At 49.0% G+C, this 18,096-nt stretch overlaps 1 protein-coding gene across 4 annotated transcripts in view; it reads left to right on the top strand.

Moving 5' to 3' along the window:
* Positions 1-18,096, top strand: part of CAMK1D (calcium/calmodulin dependent protein kinase ID) — a 457,067-nt gene that overhangs the window by 71,920 nt on the left and 367,051 nt on the right. The window contains exon 1 of one of the 4 annotated variants that reach the window (XM_037739034.1): positions 7,404-7,441. The exons of the other annotated variants lie outside the window; for them this stretch is intronic. Within the exon in view, the coding sequence (XP_037594962.1) occupies positions 7,419-7,441 (23 nt within the window). The 5' untranslated portion in view covers positions 7,404-7,418. Of the gene's footprint in view, positions 1-7,403; positions 7,442-18,096 lie in introns of those variants that run through there. 4 annotated transcript variants of the gene reach the window in all.

The following is an 18,096-nucleotide window of genomic DNA, read 5'->3' as shown; positions in this document are numbered from 1 at the left end:
TCCCCTTGCCTTCCTTCTTTTTTTGTTTGAGACAGAGTCTCTCTCTATCCCCCAGGCTGGAGTGTGGTGGTACAATCTTGGCTCACTGCAACCTCCGCCTCCCAGGTTCAAGTGATTCTCCTGCCTCAGCCTCCTGAGCAGCTGGGTCTATAGATGTGCCCCGCCACACCCAGCTGATATGTGTATTTTTAGTAGAGACAGGGTTTCACCATGTTGGCTGGTCTTGAACTCCTAACCTTGGGTGATCCGCCTGCCACAGCCTCCCAAAGCACTGGAATTATGGGCATGAGCTACCGTGCTCAGCCAAGGTGCTCCTTTCCCTATGCCCTCCAGAACCTCTCCTTAGCCCTGTGCACCCCTTACTGCCTGGGATCCGAACTGCTTCTGTCCTGCTCCTCATCTAGACTGTCTTCTGTAGGACAAGGATGGTGTCTTTGAGGGTAGCTGAGTGCCTGCCACATAATCAATGTTTGATACGTATTTGCTGAACAAGTGAATATATGGGCAAAACAGAAGTGGGATTCCTCCCAAATAAGAAAATATCATTTATCCGTTGTCCCAATTTATATATGATGACAGGCAGACTTTAAATGCTGCCCTACGAACATTTTTGCACGCCTTGGTGGAAGAACTGACAACACAGACTAGAAAATTCTCATCCTGCTGTTAAGTAATTCAGGCTCACTGAAGGACAGCCCAAGCCAGGTATATGTCACCTCCAACATTAGCTAACTTTAGCCCATCTTGGTATTATTTTACAGTTTCCTCTTTGGTGTACCGTTCACGATAAGCTGTTATTTTGAGCGTTGCAACAATCCTTTCATGAGCTGTCTTTGGGCCATTCTGTAGTTAGGCTTGACACAGAGTCAGCCCTGGCTATGAGAAGTTCATCCCCCAGCTCAAGACTTGCTGTTTAGGCTGTTGCATTTTTGCGGTGATGGGATTTTTTTCTTATTGAGACAGGGTCTTACTCTGTCGCCAAGCCCAGGCTGGAGTGGGGCAGTGGAGGCAGGGCTCACTGCAGCCTTGAACTCCTGGGCTCAAGCGTTCCTCCCACCTCAGCTTCCCAAATAGCTGGGACCCCAGGTGTGTGCCATGACACCCAGCTAATTTTTGTATTTTTTTTTTTTTTTTGAGATGGAGTTTTGCTCTTGTTGCCCAGGCTGGAGAGCAATGGCGCGATTTCGGCTCATTGCAACCTCCGCCTGCCAGGTTCAAGCGATTCTCCTGCCTCAGCCTTCTGAGTAGCTGGGATTACAGGCATGCACCACCACGCCTGGCTAATTTTTTTTTTTTTTTTGAGATGGAGTTTTGCTCTTGTTGCCCAGGCTGGAGAGCAATGGCGCGATTTCGGCTCATTGCAACCTCCGCCTGCCAGGTTCAAGCGATTCTCCTGCCTCAGCCTTCTGAGTAGCTGGGATTACAGGCATGCGCCACCACTCCCACTAATTTTGTATTTTTAGTAGAGACAGAGTTTCTCCATGTTGGTAAGGTTGGTCTTGAACTCCCGACCATAGGTGATCCACCCACCTCGGCCTCCTAAAGTGCTGGGATTACAGGTGTGAGCCATCACGTCTGACCAATTTTTGTATTTTTTAATAGAGACAGGTTTCACCATGTTGGCCAGGCTGGTCTCGATTTCTTGACCTCAAGTGATCCACCTTGGCCTCCCAAAGTGCCAGGATTACAGGCGTGAGCCACTGGGCCCAGCCTTAATTTTCTTTTTTAAAGAAATGAGGGCTCCCTATGTTGGCCAGGCTGGTCTCGAACTCCTGGGCTTAAGTGATTATCCTGCCTCTGGCTCCCAAAGTGCTGGGATGCTATAGAGGTTTTTCAAGACAACTTGGGGCATAGCAGGGGCAGGAAAGGGGGGCACGCATTCCAGATGGCGAAGATGAAGAGATTTTGATGGAGGGACTGATTCCAGAGGGTGGGTAGGGTTAGGAGCCCAAAGACCAGTTTGCTCTTAGTCAAAAGGGGTCAGGGGAGGACCCTGGAGAGTCATGGAGCCATGGCAGGTGTCTGCCCAGGGGAATGGGGTGTGTGGATGGCAGAGTCCCACAGCATGGAGATGGCAGGGAACTCTCTCCTCTTGCCCCGCTCTCCTGACGGTGTCTCCCATCAGCCAGCCCTGAAGCTGGAGGACAAGTGGCCTGGGTAGCGCCATCTGCCAGGCTTGGCCTCCCAGGACAGGGAGAAGGTGGAGGGCAGGTCTGGGAGGGCAGAGAATAACCAGCGGCCCGGCCTGGCCTTCCACTGGCCATCTTGGAGCTTGGAATTTGGTTCCCCTTCATTTGGTTTCAAGCATTTATTCCTGGAGGAATGTCATGAGGCTGGAGGTACTTTCCTGGGTTCATGGAACTTCTTATTTTTTTTTGAGATGGAGTCTCGCTCTGTTGCCCAGGCTTGGAGTGCAGTGGCGTGATCTTCGGCTCACTGTAACTTCCGCTCCTGGGTTTAAGTGATTCTTCTGCCTAAGCCTCCCGAGTAGCTGGGATTACAGGTGCATGCCACCATGCCCAGCTAATTTTTGTACTTTTAGTAGAGACGGGGTTTCACCATTTTGGCCAGGCTGGTCTTGAACTCCTGACCTCCTGATCTGCCTGCCTTGGCCTCCCTAAGTGCTGGGATTACAGGTGTGAGTCACTGCACTGGGCCTGAACTTACTCTTTCTTACAGGAAAGTACTGAGTTGTGTTTGACCTGCCCAGGATCCCTGCTGGCTTTTCTGAGCCCTCTTGCCTGGGCTCTTTGTGAATTAGACGGGGAGCTTTTAGGCCCCTGAATATAGATACTTGTTAAAGATTCTCGATTCTTTCTAACCCAAATTTCTTTTCTTTCCCCAGTTTCGATATGCTATCTCATGGTATTCCTCATAGAGCTCGTTTCTCTCTCTGATACCTGGTCTGAGATACTGCTTTCTCTGTGCTGGGTGGATCCAGAAGCTTCCCCGTGGGGTTCCCGCTTTCACCCTGTTCCTCCTCACCTTCGCCTCCCGAGTGAGCCAGTGCAACCCCGGGAAGGGGGCAGCGGGATCTGGTCACTGCCCGTGTCTGGCGTCTGCTGCTGCCCACTGCCCTCGGAACACAGCCCAGCTTCCTCACTGTTATGAGCTGAAGGCTTGTGTGTCCGCTAAATTTCTGTGTTGAAATTCTCACCCTCAATGCGATGGTGTTAGGAAGTGGGGCCTCTGGGAGGTGATTAGGTCATGAAGGGGGGGCCCTCCTGAGTGGGATTAGTGACCCTGTCAAAGAGACCCCAGAGAGCAGCCATGCCACTGTGTTAGGACCCAGCAAGAAGGTGGCCATCCGCACCTGGAAGAGGGCGCTCCCCGAACCCAACCCTGCTGGCACCTTATCTTGGACTTCCAGCCTCCAGCCGTGGGACAGAAACGTGTGGGTTATGAGCCACCTGGTCTATGGCACTCTGCTGTAGCAGCCTGAATGCAGGATGACACTCACTGTGGCCAGGAAGGGGGGTGTGGTGCGGCCCCTGCCTGCCACTGCCAGCCCCCGCATAGTGCCTCTCTCACCTCACAGCGCCCCTCCCCCCACTCCGGCTTGCTTTGAATTCCCCAGCACCCAAGTCCTCTCCCGTCTCAGGGCCTCACACATGCTCTTTCCTCTTTGCTGACTCCCCTTCCCCCATCCTTCTCTCTCATTCTCCAGCCTGTACTGCAAATGCCACCTCCAGGCAGTCTCCCCTGACCGCCTAATGTCCCATGCCCTCTTCCCCATTCTCTCTCTCTCTCTCTCTTTTTGAGACAGTCTCACTCTGTTGCCCAGGCAGGAGTGCCGTGGCGTGATCTCGGCCCACTGCAACCTCTGCCTACCAGGTTCAAGCAATTCTGCCTCAGCCTTCTGAGTAGCTGCAATAACAGGCACCCACCACCATGCCCGGCTAATGTGTTTGTATTTTTAGCAGAGATGGGGTTTCACCATGTTGGCCAGGCTGCCCTCAAACTCCTGACCTCAGGTGATCCACCCACCTCAGCCTCCCAAAGTGCTGGGATTACAGGCGTGAGCCACCGTGCCCGGCCTCCATTTTCTCTTATAACATCCTGTGACCTGCACGACATCCTCAGTCATCCACCTCACAGTGCCCAGCCGTTAGCACGTGGGCTGATAAACATTGGCACTGAGTTCAGGTTCGAGGTGGGGATGGCTGAGACCACCTGGTGCACGTGGAAGACGGTAGGGGAGTTGCTGTGTCCAGCTGCACTCCACCTGAGGTTTCACTTCTGGGGAAGCCCTCCACTGAGCATGTGAGGGTGTTTGCATTAATGTACTTGGTTAGCGCCCTTTGGACACATGGGCTGGGTGAATGCTGTTCTTAGAACAACACTGCCCCTCTCCTGTATGGCCCCTCCCCACCCTGGGGAGGCACTCTCTCCTTTCACTTTGTCTCCCACATTCTCTCCCGCTTGCTTGCTTCTCTCACTGTTTTCCAGCCTTCTGCCTTCCTCTGCTTCATGTTCTTTGCCATCCATAATGATGAAAACACTCACATCCCCTGCTGCCTTGCTCTTCTCTCTTGGATGGAAGTCAGTAACTGGCATAATCATAGAAAAACCCTATTCCGATCCTGCTCTTTTGGGATTTGTGAGCATTTGGATGGGACCAAGCCCCTGTTGACCTTTGCATGCTCTGTGAAAAGACGGATTGCTCAGTAGAGCACTGTGATCAGTAATTCCCAAATGAACGCCACGCGCTTTCCCAGAGAGCACAGCACCGCAGGGCACTGACCAGCCCTGCTCATAGGTGGGCTTGCACGGAACAGGTCTGTGGGTGCTTTGGCGTCCTGTAGCTGAGTTTTTTTTTATCTGATGAACTTGAAGGGGATCAGTGTGCTTCAGAACATCTAGAGCTTTCACTGAATCAGATTAGTCTTTATCCCAAGTCATCTGAATTAATTACATGACTTTTTCCTTGTCCTGTCTGTGGGTCACACGTCAGAGACTGAGAATGAGGCAGTACATTGCTGATTTTGCAAACAAAGAAACTGAGACCTGAGAGCTGCCAGGCTGTGAAGACCACACGCTTTCTTAGGGCAGAGCAACAGCTAGAATCCATGTGCTAAGTGTTGGATCTCTCTCTATTGCAGCTCTCTGGGGCTTTTCAAGATTGTGACTTTGGTGTATACATGTGATGATGAGGAGGACGATGATGAGTTTTTGAGACAGAGTCTCAGTCTGTTGCCCCAGCTGGAGTGCACTGGTGCAATCTTGGCTCACTACAACCTCCGCCTTCGGAGTTTAAGTGATTCTCCTGCCTCAGCCTCCTGAGTAGCTGAGATTACAGGTGAACACCACCATGCCCAGCTAATTTTTGTGTTCTTAGTAGAGACAGGGTTTCACCATGCTGGCCAGGCTGGTTTTGAACTCCTCACCTCAAGTGATCTGCCTGCCTTGGCCTCCCAAAGTGCTGGGATTACAGGCATGAACCATTGCACCCGGTCGATGCTTGTGATTATCATTTTTAGATGCTATTATTTTAATTTTTTACAATAAATTAGGAGATTAGCCTCATTTTCTTATTTAAAAAAAATGATGCTTTCTCCACTTTGTTCTTATTGCCTTATTGTTGTAGTAGAGAAAGGAAGAAAAATTAAAACAATAAACCAAAATGTGAAAGGCAGTTTTGTTGGGAAGTTCATCAGACACACATCTCACCTCCACTGCTGCCCCTTGGAAGCCTGGGGCTGTTTTCGCAGCTGCGCTGTAATCCCTGGTTATTGAGGGCACAGGTGGAAACGGAGATCAGCTTATGGCTTAGAAAGGAGCTGGGTGCACAGGTGGGTCTGGGTGAACTGGAGGCCGTGATCACTCAGTGTCTGAGGAGAGAGACTGGATGGGGTGTGGGGGGAGGCTGATTGTGAGACCTCCAAGAGAATCAGTTGATCATGTGCACTCCTAAGAGGTAGAAGCGATCCCCTCACTTTCCCAAGGAATAACTTGTTTAAAAGATACACTGATCCTCGGGGTAATCCAGGGAGATCCTGCAGAGTGCCTGCCTGTGGTGGAGCACCTGAGGACCCCAGGGTGGGAGGAGTGGACTCTCTTACTCCAGGGCCAGAGCTGGGGACGTCCGTTCCCTGCTTTAAGAAAGCCTCTGATCGTGCCTGCATGGCCCAGTCTGACTTTTCCCCTTCTTTTCTACTTCCTTGAAGGGATTACTGGGAAAGCTAGAAGTGATGGCTATTATCCAGCTTTTCTATATTACATTTTGAGATTTACAAGCTCCTCACATCCGCAGAGGATTTGAGGACATTCTTCACAACCTCTGATGGTTCCTTCATTTTCTCCTGGTGTCTCCGTCCTCCAGCCGTGACGTCCCTTTTGGCCATGTGGTGGGGTCTGGAGAGACCCGGCGCCCCTGGGGTGAGGCAACCGAGAAGGCCTGACCATGTCTCCTTGAGCAGAGGTCACTGTGGCCAGTCTTTGGCTCAGGTATTCTGCATTCGGAAGAGGGGTTTTGGATACATCAGAGAAGCAGTGATTTCCAGAGTCCATGGGCTGTCTGGAGACACTGGGCCGCGTTTCTGAGAGCCTGGGAGCTCTAATTTGCCTTTGGAGGTGGTGATAGGGAGAGCAGGAACCATGTGACCCACAGAGGTGGATTGGAACTTACCTGCGATGGTGGGGAGACAGCCCCAAAGAGTTTTTCCTCAATCTCGTGAGGTTCTGACTCTGAAGTTTTCTCCCATCACCCCTATCTTAGTTTGCAGAAAACTTATTCCAAAGTTCATTTGTCTGTTGTCCGTGTGTGTATGTTTCTGGCAGATCCAGCTGGGGCCTGGTTTGAAGGCTTTTGCTTTCCCGCGAAAGTAGAGATGAATAAACGAATGAGTGAGTGAGTATATGAATAAATGGATGAATGAATAAATGAATGAGTGAATAGATCAGTTAATATTTGAATGAATGGGTGAGTGAACAGTGAATGAGTTGAATGAATGAATGATGAATGGATGAATTAATGTGTGAATGAATGGTGAGTGAGCAAATGAATAAATGAATTGAATAAATGAATGAATGGATGTGTTAATGTTGAATAAATGGGCAAGTGAACAAATGAATGCGTTGAATGAATGAATGAGTCAATGGTGTCAGGGTGCCAGTACTTGCCTTGCTTGCGTCCTGAAGCTTCTCCATTGTTCACCCTCACCTTGTCCTTGTCACTGGTGCTCTGACGTCATTGGGCTGGCCTGTGCAGGGCACCCTTGAAGCCCAGATTCCACCCACTTGCTCCTAAGATGGTACTGTCTCAGCAACAGGAGCTGCTGCACAGCACAGGATGACCCTTTGGGAGAGTCATGTACAAGGTCCGTGGGATTAGAGTAAATGCCAGTGCTCTGTGAGGATTTCTCTGTCCCTCAGCCAGGTCATATGGATCATGGAAAAGAACCACAAGCTGTGCCCAGATGTGTTCCGGGCATGGGAGCAGGTGGGGCGTGAATTATGTAAGATCCAGGGAAAGACCCATAAAGCACACTCCAGGTGCTTGGTCAGGTTTCCTCTCACAGCCTCGGAATTGCTCTCTTGATGCTGTTCTCCTTTTAGAGATTAGAGGAGCTTGGACGTCCCCCGTCTCCCTGCTGAAAACCTTTCCCACTCCAGCTGCTTTTTTTTCTGCCTACCCGTTCATGAAGCTTTGCTGATCATTCTCATCCTACCAGCTGCCCTCCCTCCTGCAGACCCCAGGACTTCATTACTCATGCCTGCTGTCTTTCCCTCTGCCCTCATTTCCTGCTCCAGGTATGGAGTAATTTTTTTCTCAGGTGGAAGGGTTTTATTTTATTTTTTAATATTTGCTTTTTTAAACCAAACAGTCTAGGCTTCCTTAGAGTCTTCTACCTTAATTTTGCCTTATTTAGTCAACAAAAGAAGGATAAAACTGGGTCGAGGAAAGCAGAATCTGGTGTTCAGAATGCATGGAGTTTTGGAGTAGCTCTTCAGGATCCACCTGATGTGAAGGGACTGGAGATGTGATTGACTTCTCCCTGATCAGTGCCCTACATCCAGAAAGCTGGCGTGTGGTTTATATTGGCTGAATGGGAAAACCATAGAAAAGAAGGAAAAACAGGCCAGGCGTGTTGGCTCACGCCTGAAATCCCAGTGCTTTGGGAAGCCGAGGCAGGTGGATCACAAGGTCAAGAGATTGAGACTACCCTGGCCAACATGGTGAAACCCTGTCTCTATTAAAAGTACAAAAATCAGCTGGATGTGGTGGCACTCGCCTGTTATCCTATTTACTTGGGAGGCTGAGGCAGGAGAATCGCTTGAACCCAGGAGGTGGAGGTCACAGTGAGCCAATCACTCCACTCCAGCCTGGGAGGCAGAATGAGACCATAACTCAAAAAAAAAAAAAAAGGAAAAACAAATTCATGGACTCAGCATTTTTGCAGTAACATTGATGAACCTGCCAAATAGCCATGCGCGTGAGCCCAGCCCCTGGCCACCACTCAGCTCTCCGTCTTCTGGGGGCTGCAGTTTGCTAAACTTTCATTTCATAAGGGGTTACGTTTAGAATCCTGACATACACATACTCCCGGTTCTTGGGTGGGGATCTCAGGTCCCGCAGTCCTTCCTTCTGTCTGGATTTAGTGGCATCTCTAAGTGCCTCCTCTGAAGTGGGATTGGCCTCTCTGATTTTATTATGATTATTGTGGGGAAAGGGTCTTGCTCTGTCACCCAGGCTGGAGTGCAGTGGTGTGATTGTAGCTCACTGCAGCCTCAAGCGATCCTCCTGCCTCAGCCTCCTGAGTTGCTGGGATCACAGGATCTCAGTGCTCCACTATACCTGGCTAAGAGCTCTCTTCCTTTCTATTGCTTTTTTACCTTGAGTAACTAGTCCTACAATTTTTCTCTTCCAAATAAAAAAAAAAAGTCTGTTGCTGTATTTCTTAATTATGACCGGGTACAGAATGATGGCGTAGAGTGTTAGGGTTTGGAATCAGACACACCCCTGACTTGTGACCCCAGGGAAGCTGCTTGACCTTTCTGAATCTCCTCTGCAAACGAGAGATTTCCTGATGGTGTGGACAAGGGGTGTGGCGCTGAGCCTCAGTCATAGGTGCCCATGAGATGCCCACTGCCCTAGTGACCCGGAGCGGGGCCGGATCTAGGCAGAATTGTGAGGTTGGCTTAGCTTCTGGCTTATATAGCCCCGCCGTTGTTCCTGTGAGCTGTGAGCTCTCTCATTACTGGCCTAGAATTAGCTGGTGGCTTTAGGGATAATGACATCCAGCAAGGGACTGCTTAAAGATTCCAAGGATTTAAGGACCTAAATTAGCAAATCTCTTGCTGTAATTGTAAAGTGAAAAACGTCCTTGTGCTGTTTTCAAATCTGTTAAATCTGAGTGGTGTGTAAATACACATTTGATGTGCACCAAGTAATGCTCCCCAAAGCTGAGTGTTACCCTGGATACCCTGATCACTTTCAGTCTGTGCTGGGTGTTCTGAGACTTGAAGGATGCGGGAATGGTCTGTCTAGAAAAGTCTGGCCCTGGGGCGTGACCGTGACCTCCCTGCAGGAGAGTTATCTTTGAGAAAGCAGCCCAGGAGGAATCAGGAGGGGAGGGAAGGCCGAGTGTGGTGGCTCACACTGGTAATCCCAGCACTTTGGGAGGCCGGGGCAAGTGGGTCACCTGAGGTCAGGAGTTGGAGACCAGCCTGACCAACATGGTGAAACCCCATCTCTACTAAAAATACAAAAATTAGTCCCGTGTGGTGGTGCATGCCTATAATCCCAGCTACTTGGGAGGCTCAGGCAGGAGAATCACTTGAACCCGGGAGGCAGAGGTTGCGGTGAACTGAGATTGCGCCACTGCACTCCAGCCTGGGCGACAAGAGCAAAACTCCATCTCAAAAAATAATAATAATAATTAAAAAAGGAGGGGAGGGAGCAGGAGGCTGATTGCAGTCGCTGAACAGGAAGCTCCGTCAACACTGATGGATCCGCCGTAGGTTTCCATGTTCCAAGCCTAACTCCAGGTTCTTTGCTGCTTCTGTGGTCTCCCCTCACCTGCTCAGCACCTTCAGGCAATCCTTGTTTCCATGATTGCACTTCCCCGGTTGTCTTGGAAGGGTCTCCTGTAGATGCTCACCTTTGTGCAACAGGCTGGAGTTCCTGTTACCTCCAGGTAATACCGACAGGACCCCCAGGTAACACTGTCCTGTGACGGCTCGCCTCCCCCGCTCCCGAGCAGCCTGTCTATTGGCAGCTCTGAGTCAGGAGGTGAGAACTGCCCCGTGGCCGGCGGGGCGGAGGATGGCTTAGTGGTCATCTCCAGCTTTTCCTGCTGCCTTCTACTCTCCTACCCTTTAATGCCTGCCAGGATTCCAACAAGACCTCTTTAGTTTGTACTTTTTAGCAGATGAGGGATGTAGGTCACCTGTGGCTGGGGGTATTTTCAGAGGTGACAGGGAGTGAAGTTTTAGAACTCAGCAGTGAGCTCTTTAAATGCTGGTCCAAGCCCTTCTCACTGTCCTGTGTGCGTGCTGCCTCCTGGCCGCCGTAAGTCAGCGCTGAATGCATGAGTGGGTCCATCCTTGCATGCTCCTTTGAGAGCAGGTTAAGAAGGCGTCAGATGCTGGAGTTTGCTGAGGCTCCATCCTTGTTTGTAGATGAGCAGAATGGGTGGTGGGGACAGCTGGGACTGAGTCTTAGGCCATGCAGCCCTGAGCTGTGATTGCATGCAGGTGAACAGCCTGAGGGGGCTCAGGAAGGAAGGCTCACTTCTGGGGATGGGAGACCGTGAGTGCCCATGACCGTCCAAGCTCCCGCTTCACCTGTGACTCAGACCTGTCCTTGGGCTGAGAGTCACTCTGGTTCCTTAGTCTTCCTCTTCCAATACCTCGCATGTGCACAGGGTTTGCTCCAGTTCCCTGGACCAGCCTGGGCGTCCTGTCTGTAGAGTCTAGAGTCTGCTGTGGACCTGTGGGTTTGTGGAGTGCCTCCTCCTCCCAGTCACTGGAAGCCACGTGCCCCTTCTCAGGGACAGCCCTCAGCTTCGCTGGATGAAGACTCGTCTAAGGAGGATGAAGGGCAGGGATCTTAGGAGGAAATCTAGGAAGCTGGTCAGTGGCATTATTCTGGGTTTTATGGAGGCTTGCTGACGTTTTTTTTTGAAAGAAAGGATGCCTTTTGACTTCTGTGGGGTGTATGTTCACTGGTGGTGAGGAGGTGGCGGTAAAGCCTTTGGGGGCAGAGGTTTCCCTGCCTGGTGGGATGCCTGACTTTCTGGTCTCATAAGCTGCGGTGCTGTAGTGAGCCCATCTCAGCCGTCATGGAGGAAGCTGTCTCCACAGCAGAGCCCCATGGGGGTTCCAAATAGCCAGGAGTCCTCTTCCTGGCGGGGGGCTGGGACGTGGGCACACGGCATGCTTCATTCAGTCAGCAACGAGTGGTGGCGACGTGTGTAATGGTGTCTACCATCTGTATGGGCATGCTGGCATGAGGGCCTAACGCAGGATCCCTGAGGCCAGCGGACCCGTCTCTTTTCAGGATCTGTGGTGTTTTTAAAGCGTAGTCGATCCATAACAGTGAACATATTAAGTGCTCATGCGTTGGTCCCCAAGGCCACCCCCGGGTTTGTGATTCACTCCACGGACTCACAGTTCTCAGCCCGTGGTCACAGTCATGACTAAGATTTATCACAGCAGAAGGACACAGAGCAGAATCAGCACAGGGGAGGGGCGCCGGGCGGAGCGCAGGTCAGGCGGGCACAAACTTCCCAGCGTCCTCTCCGGGGGGGGGCATGCAGGTGTTGCCACCACTTGATGCCTAGTTCAGTCAGCATTGAGTGGAGGTGACACATGTGACATGGTGTCTGCCAGGGAAGCTTGTTAGACTCGGCAGCCAGCTTTTTCTTTTGAGACGGAGTTTTGCTCTTGTTGCCCAGGCTGGAGTGCGGTGGCGCACTGTAACCTCCATCTCTCAGGTTCAAGCAATTCTCCTGCCTCAGCCTCCTGAGCAGCTGGGATTACAGGCACGTGCTACTACGCCTGGCTAATTTTCTTATTTTTAGTAGAGACGGGGTTTCACCATGTTGGTTGGGCTGGTCTGGAACTTCTGACCTCAGGTGATCTGCCCACCTCAGCTTCCCAAAGTGCTGGGATTTCAGGCGTGAGCCACCGTGCCTGGCCCTTTTCATATGTTTGTTTTTTAAAAACAGACTTTATTTATTTAGACAAAGCCTCGCTCTGTCGCCAGGCTGGAGTGCAATGGCGCGATCTCAGCTCACTGTAACCTCTACCTCCTGGGTTCAAGAGGTTCTCTTCCCTCAGTTTCCCAAGTAGCTGGGATTATAGATGCCTGCTACCATGCCCGGCTAAATTTTTGTATTTTCTTAGTAGAGACAGGGTTTCACCATGTTGGCCAGGCCCGTTTCAAACTCCCATCCTTAGGTGATCTGCCAGCCTTGACCTCCCAAAGCGCTGGGATTACAGGCGTGAGCCACCTCACCAGGCCCAGACTTTACTTTTTAAAGCATTTTTAGGTTCATAGCAAAACCGAATGGAAGATACAGAGATTTCCTATATACTCACTGCCCCAAAACATGCACAGGCTCCCCTGCTATCAACATCCCCCACCAGAGCAGTGCGTTTGGTTACAGCTGATGAACCCGCAGTGACACGCCACGGTCGGCCTGAGTCCATAGTTTACATTAGGGCTCACTCTTGGTGTTGCGCATTCTGTGGATCTGGACAAATGCATAGTGACATGGATCTGCCGTGATCAAATCATGCAGAGTGGTCTCACTGCCCTAAACATCCTCCCTCTTCTGCATATTTTCCCTGCTCTGTCCCCAACCCCTGGCAGCCACAGACTGTTTTCCTGCCTCTGTTTTTCCCTTTTCTAGAATGGCATGTGCTTGGAATCCTGCGGTATACATCCATGTCGGCTTCTTTCTTTTTAGGGTTCTTTCTGAGAGCTGGTCACATTGGCACCTGCTGCTTAGCACAGATGCAAATTCCAGAATCTCAGAATGAAAGCAGATGTTCAACAGAAAGCTCATTGCTTGTATAAACTGTTGAGGCGCAGTGAATTGCTCCTCAGTTAGGATGGTGTGAACCCTCCTGAAATCCAAGTTCTCAGGTGCCAGCCAGGAGCCAACCTTGCGAGGGGGCCTTTCGAAGCCTGTGCTCGTTTCTGCACACCCCACGATGGGCCAGGTTTAGCAAAGCGCGATTCAGGTGCCCCAAGTCATGGGTCCTTCACCTTGCGCACGGGACCTTTTCCTTTTGTCCTTGACGGCTGCAGCGCTGACCTCCTTGAAGAAGGACCACGTTAAGCCACTCTCGTCTTTTTTACGTCTCTGATTACTTTGCTTCCCCTGTCCTGATGGAGTTATGCATGTGGCTGTTGTCCCTGCTGAACTGGGAAGATGAAAAAGGCATAATCCCCCTGACATTCATTCAGTTCCTTTCTTAAGAAGCTTCTAAGAAAAGCCTGTTTTTGAAGCACCGGGGATTCCATCAGTTGAAGATCCTGGACATACGTTTCTTTAAAAAAATTTCTTTTGAGGTCATGTTCTTGTCTTTACTGGGACCATTTTTACATTTGTTTCACTGGTTTGGGAATGAAACATTTTAATGAAATTTGCGACAGCTGCTGTCCTCTTAGCCAGGAATGGTGGTTGTACATTGTTGCCGTTGCTCTAGGAATGAAGGAACAATTTGAGACTTAGAATTCTCGCCCTGGCTTCTGAAGGTTGAGGCATTGCGGTAGAGATGCAATAAATTATTTCTCCTTAGAGGAAGCCTTTGTTTTTCTTTCCTGCCTTGCTCTATTCTGTGATATAGTAATTGGTCTTGATTTTAGTGAAACAACAATAGCAAACCTGCCTTTGGACGTTAAATGCAAACTGCATCCTTCGCATCCGTGGACAGCACCGTGTTACTTCAGTTTTTTTTTTTTTTTTTTTTGAGATGGAGTCTCGCTCATGTAGCCCAGGCTGGAGTGCAGTGGTGCAATCTCCAGTCTTGGCTCACTGCAACCTCCACCTCCTGGGTTCAAGCGATCCTCTTGCCTCAGCCTCCCGATAGCTGGGATTGGTGCCCGCCACCATACCTGGCTAATTTTTGTATTTTTAGTACAGACAGCGTTTCACCACGTTACGTTGGCCAGGCTGTTCTCAAACTGCTGACCTCAGGCGATCCACCTGCCTCGGCCTCCCAAAGGGCTGGGATTGTAGGTGTGAGCCACTGCACCCAGTCGTGTTACTTCAATTTTTGAAGAAAGACTTAATATTTCTAACTGATTTTTCGCTTGCTATGGCATTTTCCCCGAACCTCAGCTTTCTGATGCAGGCCCTTTCCTGTATCTTCCCCTCCTGTTTATTAAAATAGAGCCATGCGCTCATCACGTGTGGGAGACCGTCGCCAGGGAAGGACAGACGTCAGGCACTGTTGTCTGCGTCCACCAGGGCCTATTATCCCGAGTTCCATCGAGCAGGTGGTCTGAGGACTTTGCTTTGTGTACCAGAGACAAACATTCTTTTTCTTTTCCATGACTCCTATTGGAAGTCGTTCTTGGCAGGTGCTTTCTGTGGGTGAAAAGGCTGTGTACATCTCGGAGCCCCGAGCGGTTGTTATGGTTTAATGTTTATTGAAAGCTGTCATCTCTGGGAGCACTTATTGGCTGGAGGTCAGGCAGGGAGAGCCACATGTTTTTGAAAATGACTGTATGTGTACGTCCCTTTACGTCCCTTTATTTTTTCAGGGAGCTTTATCACTGGTTAGCGAGCGGCGGAGTTTGAATGGGCACGACTGGAAGGAGGAAAGGATGTGTGTTTTCTTGTTTGCCTGTGTTTTGGGGCCTGGCTGTGGTAACAACTGTATGGTTTGCTGTCACCATTCCTCCTCCCTGCTGTAGGTCGTGTCGTCGGTGTGCAGGTCGGTGAGAGGTCTGTGTTTGGAGCCGCACTGCTGAGTGCTTTGCAGTTCAGCTCACCATCCCTGGAATCCCGAGAGGGATCAAGGGCTTTTTTGTTTCTTCTGCTGTGTCTTTGGTATCACCATCTGAGGAGATTTTGTTTTTCTAAATAAAATGAATAAGACTTTAGTGGCCTAGAGTTGTTGTAGTGCGTTTTCTTGCTGCTGATAAAGACATAGCCGAGACTGGGTAATTTATAAAGAAAAAGAGGTTTAGTGGACTCACGATTCCACATGGCTGGGGAGGCCTCACAATCATGGCGGAAGGCAAAACACACGTCTTACGTGGTGGCAGGCTAGAGAGAATGAGCACCAAGTGTACAGGGAAGCACCTTATAAAACCATCACGTCTCGTGAGACTTACTACCATGAGAACAGTATGGGGGAGACTGCCCCCATGACTCAGTCATCTCCCACTGGGCCCCTCCTATAACATGTGGGAATTATGGGAACTATAATTCAAGGTGAGATTTGGGTGGGGACACAGCCAAGCCCTATCCCCTGTCTTACTTTCTAGCAGAAAATTCTCTAAGTTGAAGAAAGGCAGTTGTGGGTTGGACCTGGGATTCATTCCTTGAAACCACTCATAAAAGTCTTATTTGAATTATTTCATGATTATTAAACAGTAGGCCTTTTCCTGCCATTCCTACTGTATGTTAGTCTTTTTGGATACCTTTTTTTTTTTTTAGACAGAGTCTCTGTCACCCAGGCTGGAGTGCAGTGATGTGATCTTGGCTCACTGCAGCCTCCACCTCCTGGGTTCAAGCAATCCTTCTGTCTCAGCCTCCTGAGTAGCTGGGACTACAGGCACATGCCGCCATGCCCGGCTAATTTTTGTACTTTTAGTAGAGAAGGGGTTTTGCCATGTTGGCCAGGCTGGTGTTGAACTCATGACCTCAGGTGATCCACCCGCCTTGGGCTCCCAAAGTGCTGGGATTACAGGTGTGAGCCACCACACCCGGCCAGATATCTGGTTTTTTTTTTTTTGGTTTTTTTTTTGTTTTTTGTTTAAGTTGATGTGACAAAAGTTGACCTCAATGACACATTTTAAATGAATGCAGTTTATTGCAGATAAATTATACCTCAATAAAGTATATGAGTTGCTGTGTGTGCCAGGTGCTATGCTAAGGCCTTGGGAAATGCACAGGTGATAAAACATGGTTCCTGTCCTATAGGCTTCAAAATTGAAAATGATCTGTGTATATATATGATGGGAAGCAGGAAATGCTGCCTGAAAATATAGCCTCTTGACATACTGAATATTTTAGGCTGAAGGAAATGGAGAAAACCACAGAAGCAGGAAGGTCACTCTCCATCCTTCTCTAACCCTTCTCCTCTAAAGTGGGCCAAAAGGTAGGTCCTAAGACCCTCATTCCGGTGGGGTTCTGCCCTATTCCCAGAGGCCAAGAAGAATTGGAAAAAGCAGGCCTTACTCAGTTTCTCCTAGTTTATTACCATTACATGAAACCCTTGCGTCCTCCAGTCATACTTCAGCCTGACTGTCCACGCAAATAGACAGTTTTTCCTGGGTGGTTTGGTCTTCATTTCTGAAGGCTCTCATGTCACATATGACTTCCATTAAATGTATTTTTTTCTTTTGGAGACAGAGTCTCACTCTGTCACCTAGGCTGGAGTGCAGTGGTGTGACCTTGGCTCATTGCAGTCTCCGTCTCTGGGGTTCAAGTGATCCTCCTGCCTCAGCCTCCCAGGTAGCTGGGACTGCAGGCACATGCCACATGCCTGGCTGATTTTTGTATTTTTTATAGAGATGAATTTTCACCATCTTGCCCAGGCTGGTCTTGACCTCCTGTATTCAAGTGATCCACCCATGTTGGCCTTCCAAAGTGCTGGGAATATAGGTGTGAGCCACTGTGCTTGGCCTTTAAATACATTTGTATGTGTTTCTTTTGTTAAAAATTCCTCACACCTGTAATCCCAGCACTTTGGGAGGCTGAGACGGGTAGATCACTGGAAGCCAGGAGTTTGAGACCAGCCTGGCCAACATGGTGAAACCCCATTTCTACTAAACATAAATAAATAAATAAATAAAAATAATGATAATTAGCTGGGTGTGATGGTGCATGCCTGTAATCCCAGCTGCTTGGGAGGCCGAGGAACAAGAATTGCTTCAACCCAGGAGGTGGAGGTCGCAACGAGCTGAGATTGTGCTACTGCACTCCAGCCTGGGCAACAGTGCGAGACTCTGTTTCAAAAAAAAAAAGTAAAAAGCCAAAGTCTTTCCCACTCCCCAGGTTAAACTTACCTTTTCTTTTTATATTCTATTCTGTACTTAGAGATGGCAACTAAAACCGCCAGATAAACTGAGAAGTGCTTGATTATAGTCAGTTTCAGTCAAATCTCTAGGACACAGAATGGATTGGGAGTTGTGTAAAATAAATTTTCTTGCACAAAAATCTGGGGGGGAAAAGGAAATAGGTACTTTATCTTTCAAGTTATGAATGAGAATCCCTTTGATGGTATAAAATGCAGCAGTGATAATTCTTCAAGTCTTATTAAAGAATTCAGATGGACCAAAACTCAGTAAAATGTAAACTGTAGGCTCGAGGATCTGGGAAGGTTCTTTCTTAGTAATTTGTTTTCCTTAAAAGTTTGTTTTCTCTTAGACATTTTATGGAAATGGGGTTTTATTCTCTGAACATTTTATTTCAGATAGATTTGCAAAGCCCTTCTATACATAGTCACTGTTTTTAGTTTTTAGTAACCCCAAACCTTGAACATTCGTCTCAGCCTAAAAGACTTTCTAGACTTTCCCTGAGTCTAAAGCCTTCCTGCGGATGTGGCGCTTTAAGGTTCTGAAAGGTTTTATGTGGAGTGTTTTTTTCTTCTTTCCAAAGAAGGAAAAGATCAGAAAGGAACATCTAACCATTGTTGAGCATTTTGGGAAAAGTGAAAGCCTACTTCATCTATTTTCATTTGTAAGGAGAAGCATGCGAGATGTGAATATATTTGGAAATATCCAAAATTTAACCATGACAGGAGGCAACAGTGTGATGGCAGACTTCAGGCCAAAGTCCGAAGTTTCTTTGCTTTCTTTCCATTTAATCTCTTCTCATTTCTTTTACTTTTCTACTTTTGTTCTCTCACTATTTCTTTCCTTTCTAATGTTTCCCTTCAATTTTGAACAATTTTCTGTTTTTCTTT

This window comes from Cebus imitator, unplaced genomic scaffold (assembly GCF_001604975.1).
Source record: "Cebus imitator isolate Cc_AM_T3 unplaced genomic scaffold, Cebus_imitator-1.0 Scaffold61, whole genome shotgun sequence".
Classification (NCBI taxonomy): Eukaryota; Metazoa; Chordata; class Mammalia; order Primates; family Cebidae; genus Cebus; species Cebus imitator.
The sequence above is the reverse complement of the archived record's forward strand: the minus strand, read 5'-3'. Positions and strand labels throughout refer to the sequence as shown.